Source organism: Nilaparvata lugens, chromosome 4 (genome assembly GCF_014356525.2).
Source record: "Nilaparvata lugens isolate BPH chromosome 4, ASM1435652v1, whole genome shotgun sequence".
In the NCBI taxonomy this organism is placed as follows: Eukaryota; Metazoa; Arthropoda; class Insecta; order Hemiptera; family Delphacidae; genus Nilaparvata; species Nilaparvata lugens.
In genome coordinates, this window is record NC_052507.1 from 47849274 (window position 1) to 47872371 (window position 23098).

The following is a 23098-nucleotide window of genomic DNA, read 5'->3' on the forward strand; positions in this document are numbered from 1 at the left end:
GCCAGCTCGTCTCGAACGCTAATTTTCGCCAACTACAAAAACAAACTGAAAACTTGACATGCTGAAAACGTAACGAACTGAAAGCTTGACTTGATGAACTAAAAACTATAGACGAACTGACAACTTGAAAAACTAGCACTCGACAAACTGAAAACTTGACGGATTGAGAAATTGACAAACTAAAAACTTGACGTACTGAAAACTTCACGAACTGAATTGGAAACTTCACCGAATGAGAACTTGACAAACAAATCGTATGATTGAAGCAGGCATAATATTGTAAAATGTGCAAATTGTTATTACTTTACATTGTACATTAAAATTTGATGAATTGAATTTACTTATAATATCGGGAGTATTATAAAAGTTGCAGTTGACAGAATATTTTTCTAGAATTATACAAATTTTAAGAATAAATCACTTATCTTGAAGGAGCCTTCATTGTAAAATTTGTTTATTTTTATTACTCATTGTAAATTGTTTCACTAATTTATTTTCAATGTTGCACTGTGATTTGTTGAATTAAATTTTAAAATAGAGAATATTTTCAGATAACAGAATAGTATTTTCCGATAATACAAATCACAGTATATTTTTCTAGTACTATAGGAGTTTTGTAGAAACTTGAAAATTTTCATTTTTGTTCATGAATTTTAGGATGAATATTTTGAATGTTACCAAGGACGCAGGCTCGACAGAACAGAAGAAGACAGGGTCAGGAACCTGGACGCCCACTCCAAAAACTTCATCGACCTGCTCTGAAGTGTACTTTTTCTTGTTGAGCAGATATTTTCGTGCCGTGTTAGCAGCCGTACTGGAACTGGTTATCAAATCTCCGGTGTTCACATTCTGTGCGCAACAATCAACCAATCACCTATCAGAACAGGTTCAATTCGTTAAGCGCTCAGTGATTCAATCGACCTTATAAAACAGTAACATTCAAATTATACACCAATCTCAACAACTTTCAAAATTAATCATGTAAACCACAAACATTATTAATATCAATTTGAGATAATTGATATTGACTGGCTACGAAATAGTGTGAATGTTTTAAACCGAACTGCATCATCATAGTCATCGTAAATAGTTTAAGATAATAATAGATAGTTTGTATAACGGACAATTGTGATGTGGAGTGAAAAGTAAAAAAATGACTTGACCTTATTTTGAACGCATCATCTGAATTTGGGAGAGGAATATTAAAGGGTTCGCCTGTTTTAGCTATTCAATATCATATTAATGATAAGTAATTTTGTATTAAATAAATAATATAGATACCGTAAGTAAAATAATATCATATTGGAATGCTGTACAGTAGTAGTGGGGCAAGTCTAATCCCTCTAACATTATTTACGAAGCATCATATCTTTTCTTATTGAAGAAAAGTGATTCAAAATACGTCAGAAAGATTTGGAAAACTTCAAAATATAACTAGCAATAATATGTAAGACGTTGGGTGGATATTTGAAATGGTTAATTACTCAAGAGATATATGGATTGTATCAAGATGGAGTATCATAATGAATGATACTCACCACTGTGAGATGGAAAAAGTTGATGTTGTCATTTTACTAAGCACACCTTGTTTGACTACTGTTAAAAATGTTAAACATAACACGTTGCCATCAAACTTTCCAATATTAATTCTAAATTTAACAAATCATGAATTTCTCAGCTATTTCAATGAGGCATAATGTTTCACAGAAAAATAATGGAGGAATGTACATACCCTCAGTCCAGTGACAGCAGCTACATTTCCAGAAAGAACTTCAGGAACTTCTTCATAGTCATCTGCCATGGCCACCATTAGCTTGCTAATTTGTTCAGATCCAGGTTGTTTCAAGTTATGTATAGTTTGACCCTGTTAACAAGAATAAGCATGTAACGATTTCGAAATTATTTAAAATCTAGATCACATCTTACTGGAACCTTCAAGTGTAAATGATTTTCCATCTCATTTACAACATAAAAAGTGGCAATTCAAATTCCTTATTGGTTACATGTTTGAAGTGAAAACTGTCTAATATTAATAGAAATCGGCTCGCAAATAATGTGAGACTATGTTGTTGAAAATGAGTAGACTATCATAGAAAGAATGAGAAGAGTTATTATTGAGAGACAGAGGTTCAAGTAATGTTATTCAAAACAAGATATGATAGAGAATTATAGTTAAAATAATATGAAGCAGAAACTGAAAAGCTCGAGTTTGTCACAACTAATTTTGGTGATGGGTGTTTTTGAGATTACCTTGGTAATTTTTCCAGAGTAGAGCCTTAGAAAGCTGATAGCTCCACCTCTTTGCTTATCATGGACTATTTTGAACACTTTTGCTGAGAGGTTATCTTTGAAACTTTCTGTGAGAAAGCTTTGTCTACTGTTTTCCAGAGGCGACGGTAGGTAATGCACTATTGAGTCCATAACAAGTTGTACTCCGACGTTTTTGTAAGAGCTGCCACTGAGTAGAGGTACACCTTTCTGAAAATCAAACAAAACGGCATCTAAAGAGAAGGGAAAATGTTATTATTAATGATATTCGTACAAGCTTAGACATGTATGTTATAGTTATTGGAGTAGTGTTATTTAACTCAAATTACGAAATTTTTATGCCATGTGATATCAACACTTGATGAGTAGGCCTACTGACCAACATTTTTTCAATGTATTACTTTTTAATTTTTTGCAAGTATAATAGTATTATTTATGGTTATAATTATGTTATCATCTTTATATGTATATTAACTTTTCGGAAAGATTAATGGAAAAGCACTACATTGAAATAAATTGAAAACAGAAAACTCAATACGGATGAATTATACAAATGTTTGATACTTTAACCAAGCATGAACAATACATGCATTTAAGATAAAAATTTGAATACATTCAATTATTCTACTTTCAATTTTGACTGTTTAATGAATGAAGAACATATCCTGTTATGTTGTCATTGAGCAGTCTGAGAATAATAATTATTAGTCACTTGGTGCCATGTGGTGTAAAGTACTGTAGAGAGTTCCGAATTGTTTAATACTATTTTATTGGAAATTTGAAAAAGCCAAGAGTGATTTTTCCTGTCCGATGGCTCGATTTGGCGAAATCCGCAGAAAACTGGAAAATTGATTGATATTGTAATAGGAATGAGAGTAAACACGACATAAGTATTTAATACCTTAAGAAAGGTTTTTAATAACTTGAACTATACAGGTTTCGAACTGGAATGAGTTTGTTTGGAGACTTAGTAACAGTAATAACAAATTCAAAACATATGTTGTTATACTACATTCTTCCCCCCCAAAGAGTTAATGAATGTAGTCATTCAAATAATTAGGAGGTCTTCTATTTCTAAAACTTCTTCTTGGATATGTATTTTGGTTTTCTTGTCCAGTAATCTGTTGTCTAGGTTGTAAGCTCTCGGCAGTAGTACTAGTTTCGTTTTCTTGGTTTTGGGTTGCTTGAGGATTATGGAAGTATTCAAGTTCAGGTTCGGAAGTTGGTAATTGAGAATTTCCATTATTTTCAGAATCGGTTTGTTCTTCGTGATCTCTGTTTTCGTACTCTCCAACTGGAGCAAGATGACGTGTTGATACTGTGGTTCCTCTTCCATCAGGTAGCTTTACATGTGCATACTCAGCATTTCCATGTAGAAGTTGGACCTCTTCAACAAGTGGCTCATATTTAGATGTTCGATTGAATTTTTTTAAATAGACAGGGCCGGAATTGAGAAACCAAGAAGGAGCTGAAACACCATTGTTTCCAGATCTACGTGGGTGTAAGAACATACGCTTATGAGGAGTTTGATTTGTGGCTGTGCAAAGTAATGTTCTTGTTGAGCTAAGAGCATCTTCTAAAACTGACTCTCATTGATTTATTTCTAAATTAAGTGTTTTTAATGCTAGCTCAATCGTTTTCCATAGAATACCATTATATCTTTCAACCTGTCCATTACCTGCTGGGTTGAAAGCAGTGGTTCTGCTAGTTGCAGTTCCATGCGAGTTTAGGTAATTTTTCAAGTCTTGACTCATAAATGATATTCCTCTGTCTGAATGTATGTAACTAGGAACCCCAAACGTAGAAAACCGGGTTTTCAGTTTTGATTTAACTGTAGATGATGACATGTCTGGACATGGGAAAGCAAAAGGGAACCGTGAAAACTCATCTACTATTACCAATAAATAACGATTTCGACTTGATGAAGGCAGAGGGCCTTTGAAATCGATATTTAAGCCGTTCAAATGCAGAAGTGGCTTTAATCAGAGTCCTTTTGTGTTTGAAGAATTTGGGCTTGACAGCAGCACACACTTTGCAGGAGTTTGTTATGCGTCTGATTTCATCAATTGAGTAGGGTAAGTTTTTACTCCGAACCCAGTGGTACAACCGTGTTATGCCTGAGTGGCATAGAGACTCATGTAAATCAACTGATAGATTTTCCTGATTTTGGATTGAAGAACATACTCTAGACAGAGCATCAGCAGCCATATTATCTTTGCCAGGTCTATATACAATATCGTAATGAAAACAAGACAGTTCCAGTTTCCACCTCATTATCTTTTCATTTTTCACTTTACCATGACGGTTGTTATCAAACATAAAAGCTACCGACCTCTGATCAGTAATTAGCTTGAAATGTTTGCCAACCAAGTAGTGACGCCATTTTCGCAGTGCTTCTACAATGGCTTGTGCTTCTTTCTCAACACTTGAATGTCTTTGTTCTGCTGGTGAAAGTATCCTTGAGAAGAATGCAACTGGACGGTTTGATTGAGTCAAAGTAGCAGCAATGGTGCTCTCAGATGCATCAGTTTCCACAATGAATTGTGCTTCAGGGTCAATGCAGCTTACTACAGATCCAATTATTTCACTTTTTATAGTTTCAAACGATTGTAACCCAGCTTTAGACAAGGGAAATGCAGTACGGGCAAGAGGAATCACCATAGTGGCATAATCTGGTATTAGTGATGCATAATGTGAAAACATACCAAGGGTCCTCCTCAGCGATGCAGTGTCTCTAGGCGGAGGTAAATTTTTCAGTGGTTCCAATCGGCTGTGGTCAGGCTTGATAGTTTTGTTAGATATATGATAGCCCAACAAGTTGATCGATTTCAGTGAAAATGAAGACTTCTCATTATTGATAGTTAGGTTGTATTTGTTTGCAGCGTTGATAAACTTTTTCAAGTTTATATCGTGTTGCTACTGTGTTTTGCCACAGATTGTAACATCATCAAGGTAAGCATAAGTGTCTTGTAACTGTTCAAACCGTATAACTTGGTCAATTACACGTTGGAACACTGCCACTCCATTAGTGACCCCAAACGGAATGCGTTTAAACTGGTAGAGTTGACCACATGCCTCAAATGCTGTGTAGTGCTTTTCTTCTTTCCTTATTGTAATTTGGTGGTATGCACTTTTCAAGTCGATAGTACTGAAAAACTCATAATTTGCAACTTTGTTTACAATATCATCGATTCTTGGTAGTGGGTAAGCATCCAGTAATGTAAAACGATTTATAGTTTTGGAGTAATCAATGACCATTCTTTTTCTATGATTTTCATTTGTAACCACTAACGCTTGAGCTCTCCATGGAGAAATGCTGGGCTCTATAACATCGTCTTTAAGCATTTTACTTACTTCATTTTCAATAAACTTCAAATCATCCGTACTGTGTCGATGATATTTGATTGCAATTGGTTTACATTCCGGTTTTAAATTAGAAAACAATGACACGGGTTCTACAGTTGAGGCTGCCACGCTGCATACGGTTAACTGCGGCTTTTTTCCACCAAAAACTACTTTAATACTTTCATGGTTTTTCACTCATTCCTATTACAATTTTAATAACTTGATATTGTAAAATGAATACGATACTGAAGCCAGACAAGTTTAGTGTGGATCCAAACTTATCAACTGCAAGCAAGGAATGGACATATTGGCACAAAACTTTTCAGAACTTCATTACCAGTATCGCATCACAATCATCAGACTCTGAAACGCTCAAAACACTTATCAACTTCATCACTCCAGATATTTATGAGTACATAAGCGGAAGTGGTACGTATAATGATGCTATATCTACTTTAAGGAGAATCTATGTAAAACCTGTAAATGAAATATTTTCAAGACATAAACTATCTGCACGTCAACAACAGCCTGATGAGACTATTGATCAATATCTTCATGCCTTAAAACTATTAAGTAAGGACTGTGAATTTAAAGCTGTGACAGCTGAAAGAAATAGGGATGATTATATTCGTGACACATTTATTGCTGGAATGAAGTCTCCTACAATTCGCCAGCGTTTACTAGAGAATGTTGCATTAACACTAGAAGAGGCATATAGTCAAGCCAGATCCCTGGAACTTGCATATGCACAATCATTAGCATTCCAATCTTCATCCCAATTAAATGCAACTTCTTCCCAAAATACTCAAGCAAGCAATCAGAATACTGATTCAGAAAACTGTTTATTAGCTGCTGCTAATGAAAAATGCTATTTTTGTGGTAATCTGAGACATCCTCGGGTCAGCTGCCCAGCTAAAAATACAATTTGTCATAATTGTGGAAAACAGGGGCACTTTGCTAAGGTCTGCAGGTCGAGTAAATTACAAACCAAACAATCAAAAAAATCGAAAGATATTATGAACTCTATTGACCTAGCAGCTTCGCCTGGAGGATTGACAAAGAGTACAGTACAAGCCCTGGTTAATGGAAAATCTGTCTCTGCTTTGATAGATACAGGGAGTTCTCTGAGTTTTATAAACAATTCTACTGCTCTTAACCTAGGTCTTCCTATAAGACCAGGTAGGGGTACTGTATCAATGGCGACTACATCAATCACATCCAATATGACAGGACAATGCTTAGTAGATCTTGTCATTCTTGATCACTGTTACAAACAAGCAAATCTTTCGGTCTTACCAGAGCTTTGTGCGGATATAATTGTTGGACATGATATTTTGAAAAACCATGAAAGTTATTAAAATTGTAATAGGAATGAGAGTAAACACGACATAAGTATTTAATACCTTAAGAAAGGTTTTTAATAACTTGAACTATACAGGTTTCGAACTGGAATGAGTTTGTTTGGAGACTTAGTAACAGTAATAACAAATTCAAAACATATGTTGTTATACTACAGATTCCTTGTCCAACAATTTTGTACCGGTACTATGATAGTAAGACCACTAGTCGGATATTTCAACACTCACGCTCAGACTGGTTGATCACGAGTTAGTCCAACATGTCCCCTTACATTCCAACTCGACTCTGACTACGTGGCTGACATTGGGATGTCGGATGTGTGTGACATCCAGTTTCTCCATTTTGTCTGGTTATACATCCAACATTAGACTCAATATCAACAACCTCATTCATGGTCAGAATCCGAGGTTTTGGGGCACCTTGTAAAAAGCTACAAGGATAGAAAGTCAGATTTTTGTATTCAAGCTGTCCAATACTCTATAAAAATGTAGTATGTTCGGAATTAATTAACTTTTAAAAATGTCCCTTTTTCACTATGGTACCTCGTGACTGGGCTAAAATATACTTTAGGATAAATCATATCAGTATCATGAGTATTAGTCTGTGAGTTCTGTACTATGAATATGGCTCATGTTTAAACTAGATGTAATGTACTGACTCAGTTTTTATAATCAATGTTTCTATTCGTAACCCCGTAAAATCATATCTAGAATAGAATAGTAAAGTATAGAATAATTATCAAATTTATTATAATGAGTATTAGAAGTTACCTGTGACAAAGTAACCCTACGAACAGCTTCGTAAATATCTTTGTCGCTTATATGCTCGACTGAGTCGAGACCCAACACAATGTCGCCCATCTTATCATCGAGGTCTGCCAGGTCTCCGGCCAGCTCTTCCCTTGCTTTCGTTGTTAATTCCCAGATTTCTCCATCAGCTTCTGTCAAGGGAATCCTATTGCACTGCTGGCCACTCTCTCCGCTCCAAATACATTTCTGTTTTGCAACCACATCGACTATGCCCTCCAGCTTTCCACCGTCTGAAATAGGATTCATTACAAGAATTATAACTGATTCACAAGAGCGAGAGTTGTTGTACAAACAAGCATAGCTAAAATTAAGTACAGAGTGGGGCAGAGTCGATTGACGATTTTGTAAGGGTTAAGCTGCGTACACATATACGCGCATCCAACCCGCACCGAGCACGCTCCGCCCTCGTACCGCCCTCGTTCCTCCATCGTACCGCAGTCGCTCCACCCCCGCTCTGCAGTCGCACCCATCATGAACGTTACGGAAGATGTTAGATCTTCTCGCGTTCCCCGGTCGAACCACTCTTGCTCCCCGGTCGATCATCAATCGCTCTGCTGGAGTAACGTTCGGTTGCGGAGCAGAGCGAAAGTCTGTACGCACCTTTATAAGTAATGAACCGTTCAACTTGGAAAAAAATTCTTTAATGGGTTCAATTCAGTTTGAAATATAGTTTTTATTGTTATTTTTTTGGAAATTATATAAGTTAAATGGCGGCCATATGCAGCAATACACTGATATAGCGTATTTTTGAAGTTTTAGAACGCATTTTGGCACACTGATTGGTAAGGCTCTTCTCTGATTCGCTTCTTTAGTTCTTCCAAGGTGTGTGGGCGATCTTTGGAAACTTTTTTTCAGTTAATGTCATAGAAAAAATCTCATATGCTTGAATCGGGTGAGCGTGCTGGCCATAGTTCTTTGAGAATGGCAACATCACCGTCAATGTCACCGCCCAGCGTTTTTTCCCATGGGGTTACCTCAAAAATAAAGTTTTCAAAGATCGCCCACACACCTTGGAAGAACTAAAGTAGCGAATCAGCGAAGAGATGCCGGCCTTACCAATCGCAGTGTGCCATAATGCGTCTAAAAACTTCAAAAATACGCTTAATTAGTATATTGCTGTTTATAGCCGCCATTTAACTGATATAATTTCCAAAAAAATAACAATAAAAACTATAAATCAAACTGAATTGAACCCATTAGAGAATTTTTCCAAGTTGAACGGTTCATTACTTACAACCCTTCCAAACTCGTCAATCGGCTCCGCCCCACCCTGTATTTTCTTGATATACAGTACTATGTTGTACTTGGTGGTAAAAGACTAATGTAACTACTACAAAACCTTATTTTAGCTTGTTTATTTGTATTATTTTTCCACAATTCTACTAGTTCAGCAGTGGGCTCACCCTGAATTTTTGATAAAATTCATTTGATCTAGTTTGAGTAGAGAATATAATATCAATGTTGTGGAACTTTTCCATAATTGAATAGACTTAGAACGTTGTCAATTAAAGTGGATTCTTGACAACGTTCTAAGTTTATTCAATTAATATAATATCATGTATGAGGTCAAGTACATTATATCAGATTTACAATATGTTTATACTATTGGAGGTGAAAGTACTGATTAGTGTGAAATACAGTGTAAGAATTGTGTAGCAGGAATTCTGATAATCTATTATTATTATAATAAAGGAGAGAATTGGCTTATACACGTAAAGGATAGGAGATTCACGAATGACGCATTATCACGTCTGAACTACTGTATTGATTAACTTTAAATTTTGCATGTAGATTATTAATTTACTGGAGATGGCGGCTATAGGCCTATTTTAAATTTCAGTTTGTCAAGTTCTTAATTACACCCTTGCGGAGCACGGGTTACCTGCTGATTTTTAAATAATTTATCACTGCAGCACACAAAGTTGCACATGACTGGTTATTTTTGCAGTTTACATCCTCCCTAGTGTGACAAGAAATTATTTTACATGCATTCCTATAAAGTAATTCACACCTGAATCCGGTGCGAAATGATAGTAACAGACTGGAATAATTCTAATTGGCTAATTTGGATCGAGTCATAACATTACGCCAGGATTATTCAAGAAGATTGTTACTCGATGGCTCCACAATTCAATGGACAACTATTTTTATTATAAATTTGAGAGCAGAATGCATATAATTGAGGTTCATTCCAACAATTTTCAGTAAGTCAACTAGGTAGATCATTCAAATCTATTTTGTTATAATCCACATACAAGTAGGTTGTTTATTAAGTGTGTTTGATGCTATACAAGAATCTTAATATCCATTAGTTTTACAAGCTAATGGTGTTGGTTGGATTTAAGTTGAATTGAATATATGAGCACACCCACAAGGGAAGACTGAAGGTTCAATCAATGAATATTGACTGACATTCATATTATTTTTCGATTATGAAAATCAATGCAAGAGGTTGAAAAATGATGATGTAATTGAATTGATGATGGAATAAAATCATTATCATCATCATTGACTCGACAATCCAAAGCGGATCTTGGCCTCCTCTAACATTTGCCTCCATTCTACTCTATCCATGGCAGCACGTCTCCAGTTCCTGACCCCAACAACTCTTGCATCTCCGGCAACTGATGGAATAAAATACTAACTTTTAAAAGGAATCTGCAAAGGCAGTGTTTTGACGCCAAGCTTCGAAGATAGGGTTGATTTACATAGTTCCAGGTTAGCATCGTTTCGGTCCATTTTATTGGCGTACACTATCCTTGGTAGTTCGTAGTTATCGGCTTGTCTCCAAACTGTCAATGTTTGAGCTTCAACACCTGAAATGAATCGTCAAATTGATTCATCGATAACACTTTTAATTGACTATTAAACACACATTGAATATTTATAAACAATATGATAGATCATTTTTTACTTTCAACTACTCTTTATAACTTTAACAAACACATCTAGAATCAGGACTTGGTAAGTGTTGTCCATTTGTCCTTCCAGTGTTTAAACACTAATTATGCTTCCCAATGTTTGTACCTTACACAGTGAAAAAGCTAATTTTGCATTTGATCATGCTTGTTTGTTTATCGTTGCTTGCTTTTAATGAAATATTCTATTGAAGAAGGTAAGAGGGATGAGTTTTGATATTAATAAATGATTGAGAAATTTCAATATTTTATAAATGAATGTCATCCATTCTCAGATGTGAACATGATAATGGACACTAATCTGAAACTATGAACAAATTATATGGTTAGGTTAGCCAGGTTAGCTGACAACTGCGGTGTTGCACCGATCAAGTCTGCTAGCGCTACCTGATAGTAGGTTCAAAGCCCGCCTAAGGCATTGGCATTTGATAATCTTATCAAATTACAAACGCGTTTTCCATTACTCACGCACAAGCAAAAAGATCATTGGAATCATCCGCAATAAATAAATAAATGAATGAATAATAAATAATAAATAAATAAATAAATAAATAAATAATAAATAAATAAATAAATAAATAATAAATAAATAATAAATAAATAAATAAATAAATAAATAAATAAATAAATAAATAAATAAGCTTCATTTGTCATAAGGGCCATGCCCCATACAAAGAGTTGCACACTGAAAATACATAAATAATACATAAATTACAATTACAACATCAACACAATTGATCAACTCCTCTTCGAATTCTGGATAACACTATTGAAATGAAAAATAGTTTGATGTAGACTCCTTAAAAATAACAAGAACACAGATTTAAAGCTATTAAAATATCATTGATTGTATATGGGGGAGTAATTTTACATGTCACCGTGACATAAAAAACTGTACTAGTAAAACAATAGACGATCATTCAGATATTGAATATTGACTAGACATTACAACAACAAAAGATAAAAACAATAACCTGCTTCTCAAAAGCACCAACTTTTACCACAACTTTATAAACAACCTGTAAAACAACCCTTCTGTTCCAACAATATTTGTGATTATTAATGAACAATTACAATGATATAAAAAAATAAAAGATCATCCCTTAGTCTCTAAGATGTAATTTCGCACGTTAATCGCATATTTGTAAATATCTCTTATTTTATCTGGTGTTACATTTAAAGGAGAACTAGAGCTTTATCTTTATAATTAACTATGTTTGCTACATATTTATTAAGAAACTGTTGTCTTATTTCTACATACATCGGGCAGCGTACAAGAACATGAGTGGGTGTTTCGTCCTCCCGCATGTTACAAAGCGGGCAGTACTCAGTACTACCTATCTATGTAAGTTCCACGGTTCTCTAGATAAAGGTAAAAACTAAATTTCGAAGCCGTTCGTAGCTGTGTAAAACATCTTATATATTTAAATGGTGTCCTCATTCTAAGCTGGTCGCCCAGAAAAAATTGGGATTTAAAACCTTGTAAAATGGGAAAGAAATTGAATTAAATGCTTCCTGTTTGTCTGCTTCGTACAATGCTAAACCATGCCTACTTACTATATCCCATTTCATCCTACTAAGTGATGCTACTAGATGAGACTATTTCTGTTTTAATAGAACTGACTTCCCGACAAAATCATAAGTTTTCTAATGCAAATCTTTGGGTACCTGTCTTCTGGCATGTTTAATATTTTTATCAACCATGTTAAAATTTTGAAGATGATCAAATTAACAATTTTTACTATTCCTGTCTCCAAGCGTAATGCCCAGCTCGATGTACGTGAGCCTAAAAACAATAGTCTTTTGAAAAACAAGAGTTGAACTTTCTCTACTTGCTCAGCACAGGCCAAGCCCCATACTTCCGCCACATACACCGCCGTCAGAAGGACTACTGCTTCAAACAGTTTTATTTTGCTATCCCATGAATCCGAACGAGCGTTTCTCAAAACCTGTAGCATTACTTCACTGACACCTTTGGATTTTGTTATTATAGATAAGCAGTGTACATTGAAACGACCTGAAGAGCTAAACTCCACGCCCAAGTATTTATATCTATTGCAGACCTCTATTTCATCGCCCTTATAATAGAAGAATCTGTTTTTCTCAACCTTCCTTTATGAAATGGAATTATCTTGGTCTTGGAAATGTTGATCCTCAATTTCAGACTTTCACAATAATTCTCCACGCATTTTATTTTGTTTCTTATGTCGGAAGGACTGTCTGCAAGGATGACAATGTCATCGGCGTACAAGAGAATTAGAACATCAGTGGAATCATCTATAGGTATGCCAGATAAACCTTTCTCTCTAAAGTAATGTTCTATGTCTGAAATATACAAAGAGAAGAGAAGTGGGCAGATAGAATCCCCCTGTAAAACGCCTCTACCTACTGGGATAGATACATTCATATGGACCAGCTCTGCCTGTCTGTAAAGCTGACTAAGGAATCTTATAATCTTACCACTCACTCCCAACTTGTGCCACAGATCATAATGAGGTACTCCATCGAATGCGGCTTCATAGTCCACAAATAATGCATAGATTGTCTTATGTCGGAATTCTACATTTTGAAATAGTATTGAGTGTAGGACGAAGATGTTATCAATGCAGCCCGATCTTTTCTAAACCCACTTTGTCCTTCTGGAAGAGCACCGCTATTTCCGCCCACAACGACAAACGGATCTCAACTATTCTTGTAAGAATTTTCACAATTGTATTAATTTGGGCAATAATCCTATAGTTGCTAGGCTCTTGGGATCTCCTTTCTTGTGTAGTTCAAACATTAGTATCTTGCACTACTCATGTGGTATTATTTGACTATTAAAACCCTTATTTAGAAGGTTCAACAAATATACTCTCCAACAATGTGGTAAAGCTTTATAGAACTCATTAATTACATCATCAGAGCCAGGAGCTTTCCCATCTTTGAAACTATTCAAAACATAATTTAATTCCACCATATGAATATCCACATCGAGTGTCTGGTGGCACTCGCAATAAAAAAAAAGATATTACATACTGTCATGAACCATGAGTTATGACACTCACACAGGCAATCGGAATAAGTTATAATTTGATAAGTAATTCATTAAAAAATATAATTCCATAATGGAAATTTAATAATAATGATGTTATTCTCTAATAATGGCTAATATAAGCCAGATCACGAGGACGCCAATATGTGCTGACTGGAAGAGAAGATGCTGAGCAAACATAGTGGTGAAGCTTTCCAGTCTACCCACCAGGCAGCAATTTATAACTCACATTTATAATTGACTCACGAATAGCCTGGGCCATTCTCTGGACCTCACCTCCCAGACAAAGCTGACGAGATGGTCACCATAAAGATAATTGGTATGTGGTATCGTACAAAATTGTTTGATTCTTTTTTATCAAATTCAATATTTCGTTATCGATCATCTAAATGTGAAATATTTTAATAAGAGGAAATCCTCTCGCATACGTAATAATTTGAATCCTCTTGCATGAATAATTTTAAAATGAAGTTGATCAAATTAAAATTGAATGAAACCATATTTCTTCTTTCATAAAAAAATATTAAAACTTGGTTAGACTCAATCTGGTTTACTCTTGTATAGAAATAGAAATCTTTTCCTTTCTCATTTCAAATTGATTTATTTTGTTTAAATATTGTATAATAAAATATGTAACTTATTCAATTTTATTTGAATAATCTACTCTACCATCTTTAGCTATGTATCTCTTTTGTAACTTCTCTTCCCATCTGGGAAATGGTGAAGCCCCAAATTTTTCAAATTAAAACATTGGTTTTAAATAATCGTAATAATTATAATTAAGTATTTTATACTTAATTTGAATTATGGAAAAGTCTACCGTTGATGATAATTAAAAATCAATTTGTCACAATTTTAAAAAATAGGGAAGACTCACTTTCCTATTCGTCACAATACGTTATATTAGTGAAATTAAACTACTATAACTAATATCATATTAAATGATATGATGATGATGTATTCAATGATTATGTGTTTATTTATGTGTTGATTATGTGTTTATTATTTATTCAATGATGATGTGATTCAATTGAGAAGTAACTTACTGTATAGAAATTCAATTTTTGTTTGTATGCAAATCATAAATTTTCACTTTTGAAATGTATTTTGACAGCATTGCAATTTTGATTACCTGCAGACGCATCTAGAACGACAACAGCACCATCCATGACATGCAGAGCCTGCTCCACCTCCATGGTGAAATCGATGTGTCCCGGCGTGTCGATCAGGTTGAACTTGTGTTTCATCCATTGCAAAGTCACTGCTGCTGATGTTATTGTGATTCCTACAATTCAACAAATACTTGTGATCATGAATATAGCTTGTTTATAGTAATTGAGATGATAGATTAAGAGCAGGAAATATATATCAAGACAGATGGTCTGTTGGGCTTGTAATTACAGTGAAATTTGTCTGCTTTTTATTGTTAAAAATAATTAGGATCATGAATATAGTATTTGTTACATAAAAATTAGAATTTTGGTAAGATTGAGAGCAGGTAATATACAGTAAGATATTAATTGATTGATTATATGCCTTTATTAGGGCGGAGTTAGGACTCCTGGTCCTCTCTGCCACACAACCATTCAATTTAGATGAATACAATCTTAGACTGTATTAGTCAAGATCAATTATTGTAGAATACCAATTAGATCTGATAGGCTTGTAATTACAGTAAAATTTATTTGTTTTCCTCATCCTGTTATAAACTTGTATTCTATTCTGGATTGAGTATTTTGAAATATGATAAATATTTTGTTACAATATGTTGAATTCATAAGTTGGGTATTGGGCCCCAGGCACACATCAGCAAAACACAAATCAAATCAAATCAAAATTGTTTATTGTCATTACAAAACAAATTGTATAACAAAGTCAGGTACATTTACAATTTATAACATTCTTCATTCATCAATACATGAAGAAGTATGGTAACGTTTTTTACACACTAACAATAATAGTAATAATAAGGAATAATAACAAATCAACAATAATAGAAACAGGACAACAACAATAATATTCTATATGTCTATAGATGCGTTATAAGTTAGTGTCAAACATTCTACAAACTCTTTAACACTGTAGACACAAAGCTTACACAACATATCTTTCATGCGTTCTTTAAAACTGCTCATATTTAATGCTCTGACGTCCGCTGGCAACAAGTTATAAATTTTTTTACCAAATTCATGAAAACTGTTCAGAGTTAGTTGTAAGTTACATTGACTTCTATGCAACAATGTGTTCTGTCGTGTTCCATAATTGTGAATGTAATTATTTGTCTGCATTTCATGCATGTAACTTTTTACATACAACAGACACTCAAGAATAAAAAGAGATGGTACCGTCAGTATTTGTAGCTCTCTGATCAAAGGTTTACAATGAGTTCTACAGTGGACATTAAAAATAGCTCTTACAGCTCTTTTTTGTAAAATCATGAGCTTTTTCATTTCAGACGAGTGTCCCCAAACCACTATGCCATATGACAAATGACTTTGAATGTGTGCATAGTAAATTGACAGCAATACATCAACATTGACAAAAGGTCTAAATTTCCTGATGAGAAATACACCCCTAGCAACTTTTTTACAGATATTTTCAATGTGTATGCCCCATTTCATGTTTGCCTCCAACGTCACACCCAAAAACTTCACCTCCTCATTTCCTGAATAATTAGCCAAGGAAAATTTCATCGTTTGGGTTTTGTTGCTGTTCAGACTAAGTGAGTTGGCTGCTGTCCAGTCCTCTATAATGGTATTTGCATCATTTATGAAACGTTCAACTAAATTTAAACATTTATTGTTTACCTGAATTGCTAAGTCATCAGCATACATGTATGTATTCACTCTATCGTCTCCTATCGCTAATGGTAAGTCATTAACATATATTATAAACAAAGTGGGTCCTAATATGGATCCCTGAGGTACCCCTGATTTGAGAGGCAGATATGCTGAAAAGGACCCGTTAAAATAAACCGATTGGTACCTCCCTGACAAATATTCTTTAAAAAGTTGTAAAGCAAACCGATCAAAGCCATAGTATTTCAACTTATATAACAATATATCATGGGATATCGTGTCGAATGCTCTACTCATATCATACCAGCACCCCATTACCTTTTCTCTACTATCTAAAGCATCCACACAAGCTTTCACAAAATTACGAATTGCAGTATTGGTTCCTCTTTTGGATCTGAAACCATATTGTTTATCTGCAAAAAGCTGTTCACCCTCAAAATATTTAACTAATCGAGTATTTAGTAATATTTCAAAAACCTTTGCAATGATTGGTATGATTGACACTGGTCGATAGTTACTACAATCAGATTTAGTACCTCTCTTATACAGTGGAATAACTTTTGACAATTTCAAGCACACAGGAATTACACCCTCTTCAACACATTGATTGAATAGATATGACAATACCTCCACTATATAAGGTGCAGCAAGTTTTAAAAGTGCAGAATTCAAACAATACACATCCAAACTCATACTATTACTAAGAGAAAAAATGGCGTTATAGACCTCTTCAACACTGGAATGACCAACTGAGAAAACAGAGTTGATATTATTCTGTCTAGCATGAACAAATTTATTCAAATAATATGGCATATCATGTCTTGATTGTTGGATATTTTGTTTTGTTGACTCTATATTATCAAGGAAGTATTCATTAAATTTATCACTTGTGAGATCAGTTACCTGTGGTACCGATGTTCTATCGTTAACATTCAAAAACCAATAGGCCTGCTGACCTACTTGTCAAAAAGAATCAAACAAAAACATAACACAGAAGGGAAATTAGCCGAAATTATGCGCTTATCAAGCTGCTTTCCAACATGAAAAACTCACGTTGTGAGTACAAAGGCTCATCCAAGAAGGCCCTCCGTAATTGGCCAGCAGGCAGATTCTTAGCCACCATTCATGCTTGATTTCCTAGCTTGTGAGTAGCTATGAACAACCAGTTTACTCTCTTCTTGTAATTTGTTGGTCTTTGAAACATACCTCTATCTCTTTCTTGCTCCATATAATCTGTAACTGTGTTTCCTTCGTGTACTTCTCCCATTACTCTGATTCTCCCAGAATAATACAGCATCCTCTCAGTTGTCGTTGTTTTACCTGGAAAGTATGGGAAAAAGTGTCAAGTAATTTTATTCCAAAATAGATTTCATCGTTCATGGAACTGCAGAAATATTATCATAGAATGATAATATTATTCCACTTCATCGGTTGAGAATGATTGATTGAGTTCATTGTTCTTAGATTGATAAATACATTCTCTTTTAAACACAGCGTTTGAAATTTTTCTAATTCACACAATATGAAAGAAATTGAATATTTAATGTAAGATTTACCCTTAATATAAAAAGGTGACAAAGCAGATCCAAAAAAACTATATACCGATTGCTAACTTACCCATAACATCCAACATAATTGAACGTGCCATATAAATATGATCAATTAATAAAACACCTTGAAGATAACTTGATATCAATATACCAACAAGGCTTCAGGAGGGGACGCATCACAGTAACAGCAATTTCAGATTTGTGCAACAATATAAACAAAATGTGGAAGGAGCGCAAAACAATGTCTGGCCTTTTCATTGATCTAAAGAAAGCCTTTGACACCCTAAACTGGGAAACTTTAAAAATGAAATTGAAAAAGGTCAACATTATGGGTAATGCTCTGAAGTGGTTGGGGGATTACCTCACGAACCGTAAACAATATGTTGAAATAGACCATCATGAAGAGAACAGTATCGTACTCTCTAAATCCTCACCTAAAATAGGAGCGTGCCCCAATACTTGGGCCGCTACTGTTCTTGATTTAAATAAATGATCTTCCTAAAGATATGGACAAAAGAAGTAATTGAATTTTCTTCGCGGATGATACTACAATACTTATCATGAATCTCAGGATGTGACTGAAAATGTAATTGATGCTGCACTGGAGGGGGCAACCAACTCTTGCAATAAAAAACTCACAATCAACAGACAGAAAACAGTGCACATCAAATTCAAACCTTTAAATGCTGACCTGGACGATCTTTCCAATAACCAAATAACTTCAGCTACATACACCAGATTCTTGGACATCATAATAGATAGGAAATTATCCTGGCAGCATCACATTGAACACTTAAGTGGAAAACTATCATCTGCAGCATATTTCACTCGAAGACTATGCAATATATCGGGGAGAAAACAGCATTCATGGCGTATCATGCTCTGTTCGCCTCTCATCTGAGATACGGTATTGTGGCAAGGGGCTCAGCATCAAACATGGATAAGATACTTGTAATACAAAAGAAGACCCTAAGAGCAATACTGGGAGTAGACAGGTTGAAACACTGCAAGCCGCTCTTTAAAGAATATCAACTACTGAAAGTAATCTCACTATATATTCTTGAGACCACGATCCTGGTACGAAGAGAAACCCCCTCATGGCCCTCATTAAGGGGTGACAAGCAACGATACAATACAAGGAATATAAACGATATTAATCTCCCCAAGCACCGCCTCGAAAAGTTCAAGGAGTCCCCAGCATATTTTTTCAACCTGCTGCCATCAAAATTTGAGGCACTGGAAGACAACAGGTCGTTTGCCATTGCACTCAAACGGTACCTAATAGCTCAGCCTTACTACAAAATGACGGAGTATGTGGAAAAACATACATTTAGACATCTCACAGGACGCACAACGGCCTAGAACTGCCGACTCAAACTATCCCAAGGAGAGAAAACCTGACGAATCCCTGGTCACTGACTACGGAGAAGACGAAGCAAGTAACAAGTAAATAAGTAATTAGAATATTTAATATGAGTCCATTATCAAAATTTGTAAAATTTTTGTTTCGTACACACACACACACCACACACACACACACACACACACACACACACACCTCAAAAGATAGAATCAGTTTTGAAGCTCAATTGAATCCATCCCTAGAATCTGAACTTAGACGTGATCAATCTTTCACAAGTCTCGCCTCTACCGATACCCCGAATCCACCCCTTAATTGCTATTTTGAATGCAGATATTTTAAATAGTTAATGAAGTCTGTTACAGCTATAGGTAAGTTTTTAATAGAACATGGGCTATGTAGTATGAATTAGTAGTGAAGATGGTCTTATTTACCCTTGGCATCTGGATATTGTTATGTATTCTCCTTGTTGTATAATTATGAGTAATAGTGTTAAATATGTCAGAATGGTTTTTGAATATGTATGTTGCCAAAGTTCTAATGTATAATTGCCTGACATCAAGCACCTCCATCTCCGCGAAAACCGCCTCAGTCGAGTAGTCCCAACGCCTCCCAAGTGCAGCCTTTAGAATCAGTTTTTGTGTAATGAATAGAGGATTCAAAATAGTTCTGAATCCTCCTCCATAAGCTAGGATCCCTCCTTCAATAATTGATTGAACAAATGCGTAATAAATTGTTAGGATTTCGTTCTTGTTCAAATATTCTCAAAGTTTCTTAAGAACATAGATCATTTTTCTTAGTCTGCTGTTCTGATAAGCAACATGTGCAGACCAGTTGAATCTATTATCAATAATTACACCTAGATATTTGTAAGAGTCTACCCTTGCAATTGACTCACAGTTACAAGAGGTATTGTTAATTTTACCACATGTATGCAGTTCGATCTACTTGTTTCAGCTGGCTATTTCCTCAATTTATAACTGTTTACGGTTACTGAAATAAGATTTAAACCAATTTAATGAGTTTCCCTCTATCCCAATCAGTTCCATTTTTTTGAGCAACTTTCCCCTATCCACATAATCAAATACTTTGGCCAAATCCAAGAACATCAATGCACATTTTTCATTACTTCTCAAGGCAAAATTTACATCTCTATAGCGAAGAGGGCATCTGAAATATTTTTTTGATTTTCTAGATCCATATTGAGAATTAGTTAGTAATGTATTGATTTCAAAGTATGTTGTTAATTGGTCTCTCATTACTTTTTCAAGGATTTTGGAAGATATGCCAAGTAGGCTGATTGGACGAAAATTTGAACTCTCAGTAATGTCTCCTGATTTGAACAATGGAATCACCTTTGCAATTTTGAAGGCGTCAGGAAACTCGCCCGAAGCGATGCTCAAGTTTATGATATGCAGAAGTGGAGCAGATAGGCTTTGAAAGTTGTATTTCAGGATATTAGCAGAAATTGGCTTGTGGCTGAGCCAATGGCTGAAGCAATAAACTGCTGTTTTGAGATGGGTAGATTTCCAGATTTCCTCAAGATAGCCAGGACAGTGCCCATATAAAAAAAAGGGGAAAATGATAATCCTGCCAACTTCAGACCCATCTCCATTTTTCCGGTTCTCTCAAAAGTGATTGAGACAGAGATGAAGTAACAACTGACAGAGTACTTTGAGAGTAACAATCTGCTGTCCCCATTTCAGCATGGGTTTAGAAAAAGACGCTCCACCACAAGTGCTCTGTTGGCCCTGACCAGCAGGATCAAGAGTGCATTTGAGGATGGTGATTCACTTGCTCTTGCAATGTGTGACCTCAGCAAGGCCTTCGATTGTGTGCCTCATGAAATACTCACAAACAAACTTGAGAGATATGGTTTGGGTGGCACAGTGCTCAGGATGATTATCTCCTACCTGGAGAACAGGAAGCAGGTGGTTCAGCTGAGTGGTGCCACATCAAGTATGCAGCATGTCAATCATGGAGTCCCGCAAGGATCAGTTTTGGGCCATTTGCTGTTCATATTGCTCATGAACAACTTCACAAGCAGCCAGAGTGCAGTTCTCTTTGCGGATGACACCACACTGATTTCCAGGGGCTCCTCGTTGGATCAGGTTCCAGACTCATTGAAGAGGCAAAGCTGTGGTTTACTGCTAATAGACTGAAGCTCAATGAGGAAAAGACAAATGTACTGATGTGCACATTGAAGAGGCAAGCAGTTGAAGTGGAGCCAGTTGAACTGCTGGGCTTCTGGATAGACGGAAAACTTAGCTGGAATCACCATGTGAACCGGGTATGTGAGAAGCTGTCTAGAGTGATCTACCTCCTGAGAAAGTTGAGACATGTGGTTGACCGGATATGCTTGGTGATGGCAAACCATGCACTATTTCAAAGTCACCTGATGTATGGGGTGCTGCTGTGGGGTCATGCTCCAGCTGTACAGAATATCCTACTTCTGCAAAAGAGAGCATTGAGGTTAATGTCATTTTCAGGCTGTAGAGATCATTGTCGTCCTATGCTCTCACCATCTACAGCCAATACATACTGAGCTCGCTGTTGTATGTCAAGAAAAATCAAGACAAACTACTCAAGCGGAGTGACATACACAGCCACATTACTCGACATGCTGCCAAACTGGAATTACCTCGATGCAGACTGGGGGGGACCTACAGAAGTTTTCCTGCTAAGGCTATTCGACTTCTCAACACACTGCCGAGGAGGTGCAAGACATGCGATATATGGAGTTGTGTGCTGCAGTAAGAAATGGGCCTCTGTATTCCCTACAGGAGTGGGATGAGGTACCTCTTTTTGGGGTGGCTGCTCCTCCACAACACCAATAACCATTTTGTGGTTATTATTTCTTCTGAAATGACACTGCCGATCTGGAAACCCCAGTCCTTGACAACGACCTCAAGTATCAAGTATTATAGTTGGCAAATTCTGAAATTCAAAAATTTTATTCATAACAAAATTAATTCGGAATAGCCGCTGGTCTTGGTGTGGATTAAGTAGCTATTGAAATCACTAGGATATATTCAGCACTCTGATGATGAATTGAGAATTCTGTACTAAAAAGAATAATGTATCTCCATAACTGTAAAAGATTTATCGTGATTATTAATCAATGTTTATTTTGAAAAAAAATGGTTAAAATATACAGGCATCTCAAGACCATCTAATGAAAACTGTACTAAGGTATCCATTTTACAAATGCAAATAATAGTAGAATTTTCATTTAAACAGTGACTGAATGCTTCCAAAATATGAGTCAAAAATATCAAACCTGCGTCAATATGTGCTAGAATTCCAATATTTCTCACACGAGATAAATCATTCACGTCAATCTTCTTAGCGTCACTATTCGCAGATGTTCTAAAATATCTTTTGCACATCCTCTCCAATACTCGCTTGAGATTCCCTCTTCTCCTAAGCAGCATAATTCTGGAAAATGTTAAGTATGCTTTTTATGATTGAAGTACAAATTACTTTACTTACTTACTGTCCTAGATATGATATATTTCATATTATAAATTATTATTGGTACACAAAACAAGTAGTCCAGTCAAGGAAAGGTTATAGTAAGGAGGTAAACATATCAAAAGACCCCACCCCTACCCCTTGTGCTAAGGGGGTGGGGGTGGTTTAAAGGTGCCATTTTTC

The 23098-nt window shown here is 35.5% G+C and overlaps 1 protein-coding gene across 3 annotated transcripts in view; it reads right to left on the minus strand.

The window, feature by feature from the left end:
- LOC111053466 (ribosome-releasing factor 2, mitochondrial) overlaps positions 1-23098 on the minus strand; it is a 40985-nt gene that overhangs the window by 13046 nt on the left and 4841 nt on the right. For all 3 annotated transcript variants that reach the window (XM_039426576.1, XM_039426577.1, XM_039426578.1), the window contains exons 2-9: positions 22722-22879; positions 17738-17851; positions 14866-15018; positions 10427-10597; positions 7743-8011; positions 2251-2478; positions 1733-1864; positions 679-849 (exon numbers count right to left, since the gene is read on the minus strand). In XM_039426576.1, the coding sequence (XP_039282510.1) occupies positions 679-849; positions 1733-1864; positions 2251-2478; positions 7743-8011; positions 10427-10597; positions 14866-15018; positions 17738-17851; positions 22722-22875 (1392 nt within the window). In that variant the 5' untranslated portion in view covers positions 22876-22879. The remainder of the gene's footprint in view (positions 1-678; positions 850-1732; positions 1865-2250; positions 2479-7742; positions 8012-10426; positions 10598-14865; positions 15019-17737; positions 17852-22721; positions 22880-23098) is intronic.